Source organism: Morone saxatilis, unplaced genomic scaffold (assembly GCF_004916995.1).
Source record: "Morone saxatilis isolate NCDOM2014 unplaced genomic scaffold, NCSU_SB_2.0 Contig8, whole genome shotgun sequence".
NCBI lineage: Eukaryota > Metazoa > Chordata > Actinopteri > Moronidae > Morone > Morone saxatilis.
In genome coordinates, this window is record NW_023340257.1 from 27,065,225 (window position 1) to 27,068,472 (window position 3,248).

General features: G+C 39.9%; 1 protein-coding gene across 1 annotated transcript; it reads left to right on the forward strand.

The window, feature by feature from the left end:
• On the forward strand, positions 1-965 carry LOC118341413 (olfactory receptor 52K1-like). The gene is given in 2 exon segments (XM_035679654.1): positions 1-336; positions 339-965. Coding segments are annotated over 2 exon segments (963 nt in total).
• The last annotated feature ends 2,283 nt before the right edge of the window (positions 966-3,248 follow it).

The window sequence follows — 3,248 nt, forward strand, 5'->3', positions numbered from 1 at the left end:
ATGGAGAACGTCTCCTCGCACAAATATTTCATCCTTGACGGATTCAATGAACTCGGAGCTCTGAGGCCCGTCCTCTTCATCCCTTTCTTCATCATGTTTGTTGTGTCACTGCTGGGCAACTCCCTGCTGCTGTACGTCATCGTTTCCCAGAGAAGCCTCCACTCACCGATGTACATCCTCATCGCTGGCATTGGCCTGTGGTTGACCTTGGAGCTCCCGCCTGTTTCTTCGAAACCTGTTCCCCAACATGCCCTTGCTGAGCTCTTGGTTGACTGGAGGGAATTTCTCTGGAGCGGCTGCCTGTTCAGATTTATTTTGTTCAACCTCTTAGGAAACTTTTTCAGTCTACTCTGCTGCTGTGGATGGCACTAGACCGCTACTTTGCCATCTGCACACCACTCTACTATCATGAAAGCATGGCTTTACCCAGATTCCTCAAGTTAGTAATCCCACTTATGATCAGAAATGTCTTCATGATCTCACTGGTAGTGGCACTGGCAGCACCGCTTTCATTCTGTGCTGTAAATGTAATAAACCACTGTTTCTGTGAGCACATGGCCTTGGTGGAGCTGGCCTGTGGAAGCACTGCTGTCAACAACCTGGTGGGGCTGTTGACTGTGTTCCTCATCCCTGTAGCAGACTTCATCATTATCACTGCCTCCTACATTGTCATATTCAGCTCTGTGCTGAGTTCTGGCAAATCAGGTGTCAAAGCGCTTCACACCTGTGTCACCCACATCGTGGTCATGACTGTCAGCCTGATCATCATACTCACAGCTTTCCTGTCGTATCGGATCAGAAACGGTCTCCCTTCAGCTGTTCGGGTTTTCTTTAGCATCATGTACCTGTTCTTTCCGAGCTGTTTCAACCCGATCATCTACGGCATCAGAACCACTGAGATACGACAGCACATCCTGAAGACACTGACATGTTGTCGCTTTGTCCAAACTGTGAATTACTCTTAGAAAACAATTTATACCATTTCTAGGATGTTAAATGTCTTTATCCTGTAGAAGCTAGCTTTCTTTGCAGTAGGAAAAGTTAGGAATGACAAAGAGTCAAAACTGGTCTCAAAAATCTGGATTTAGTGCCATCAAGTGTTGAAGTTTCAGATTGCAGAAAACCGAACATGTAAAGCGTATAAGCCCCTATCTAGAGTCAGTGTTTGGTTTGTCCATTCTGGGCTACTGTAGAAACATGGTGGTTCAACATAAGGCACTCTGTAGATAAAAACAGCTCATCCTAAGGTAACGAAAACACAACAATTCCCATTTTAAGATCCTCCTCAGTGTTACACACTGAACCCTAAGTCAGCGTTATAAGATTAAATAAGAAGCCTAAAGTGAATAAAAGAGTCACAGTCTAAATTATAAATTGTAATTCATACATTTGACTACATACATGCTGATATGGATACAACTATTGTATAATGCTATATCCACCCAGCTGGCTGCTAGATTCAAACCCATGACCTTTGCATTGAGAGGCCACTGGGCTAACGGTTTTTACATGCATTTAAAAATGTTTGCTGGCTTCAAGATTTGGATTTAAATTGATTGAATGAATGAGATTACTTTTGAATACTTTATATTTAAGTCCTTCCTGATAGAATATATATTTCTGAACGAATGTGTTAAAAACCCCTCAGATTTTATTTTTAAATATTTTGTAAAGCAAAATCTCCCTGTGGGCTTTATTCATATTGTATCATAAAGTAATGTAAAGCCACATTTCCATACCACATATCCATACCTAGACTTTAATAAGTGTTTAAACAACTTCCTCTCATTCCGTCTTTCTACAGGACACTTTTTTTTTATATTTCAGAGCAAAGTTCTCTGACTGAAGTTGGCATTTCAGGACTCTGGCTCTGGAGGAAGGTTAGAGTTTGCCTGTTTTGCTTGTGGCATCTGGCATCCAGGTTATCGTGTTTGGCACATCGGCCTTGGTGGGTGAGTGTTGTAATTAGGCTAAGCTGTAGCCATAGCCGTACTACTCTGAGTCAGTTTGATTAGTGCGGGAGAAATAACGTGTGGGACTGCCAAGAATTATGGTATTAGTTCATTTAGCAAGGGAACTCAAAGTGGTTCTTTGGTTAGTAAAGGAGTTTACCCCTTGGCATCTGAAGAATCTCATGGTTTGATGGCTGCAGGATCCTCGGCCAAGGGTTCCAGGTGTTACTTCAGGTGCAAAGGGAGGGAGTAGTAGGCTCGAGGTTAGATTACTGCGTTTAGCTCGTCTTCAGTTGGAGAGAGTGGAGCAAGAGTGAGAGTTTCAGGGAGTTGGATTTGGATCTCTGGTTCCTGTTTGCAACGTTTCGGTCGAGGCAACCTTCCTCCTCTTTGAAGGAAGGTGTGTTCGCCCATATCTTTATTGTTTTAGTATATTCAAGTTAATGTTCATTTGTTGTTTGTACTTATTTTACTTTTGGCATTACTTTGTTAATTAAGTCCTTATTTGTGCTTACACTGTTCTCTCTTTTCCCCCAGGTTACTTTAGCAAATTTGTGTTTGTTGTCTCAATAAATAAAGACTTTATAAACCAAAAAAAATTATTCAATTTATCATTGACTGTTTTATTAAACATGTAAATATGTATTTCACTATTGAAACTGTTGCTGCTGTCCATCGCTTTCCTTTACGTTCACCACATGCAGATCTATATGCTTGTTTGGATTACGGTGCTGGAAGCTTGAGTTATTAACCAGGGCTTTTATTTACTCATCAACAGAAACCAACTATTGTATTTGGAACCTGCTTTTATTTCCGTTTGCCAACATTTTTGATGGATTCTTTATTAAATTTAATTAATTAAATGATTTTGTGCATTTCTTTTGCTAACATTCCAAGTAAGCAAATCTAGCTTTTAGTAATATTGATGTTTCGAGTGCACACAACACTCAAAAAAAAATCATAATTTTACAGTAGTTTTTCCGTTTTTTAAAAATAGTATTAAAAAACAGTAAAATTACAGAAATTATCTGTAAATTAATAACCTGCCTGTTATTTTACATGTTATGCCAATAATGACATGCCCGTTATTAAATGTTTTGCTCGTTATATAAAAGTTTATCTCCATACTGACAATTTTTTTCTGCAATTTTAAGGTAAATCTCATTAGTTGTATGTGGTTTTACATTCAGGAGAGACTTTTTATTTGGGGGGGGGGCATTTCATGTTTTTCAGATATTGGGGGGACATGTCCCCTTCCCCCGGGATCTGCACCTATGCTGCCTGACACCATGCACA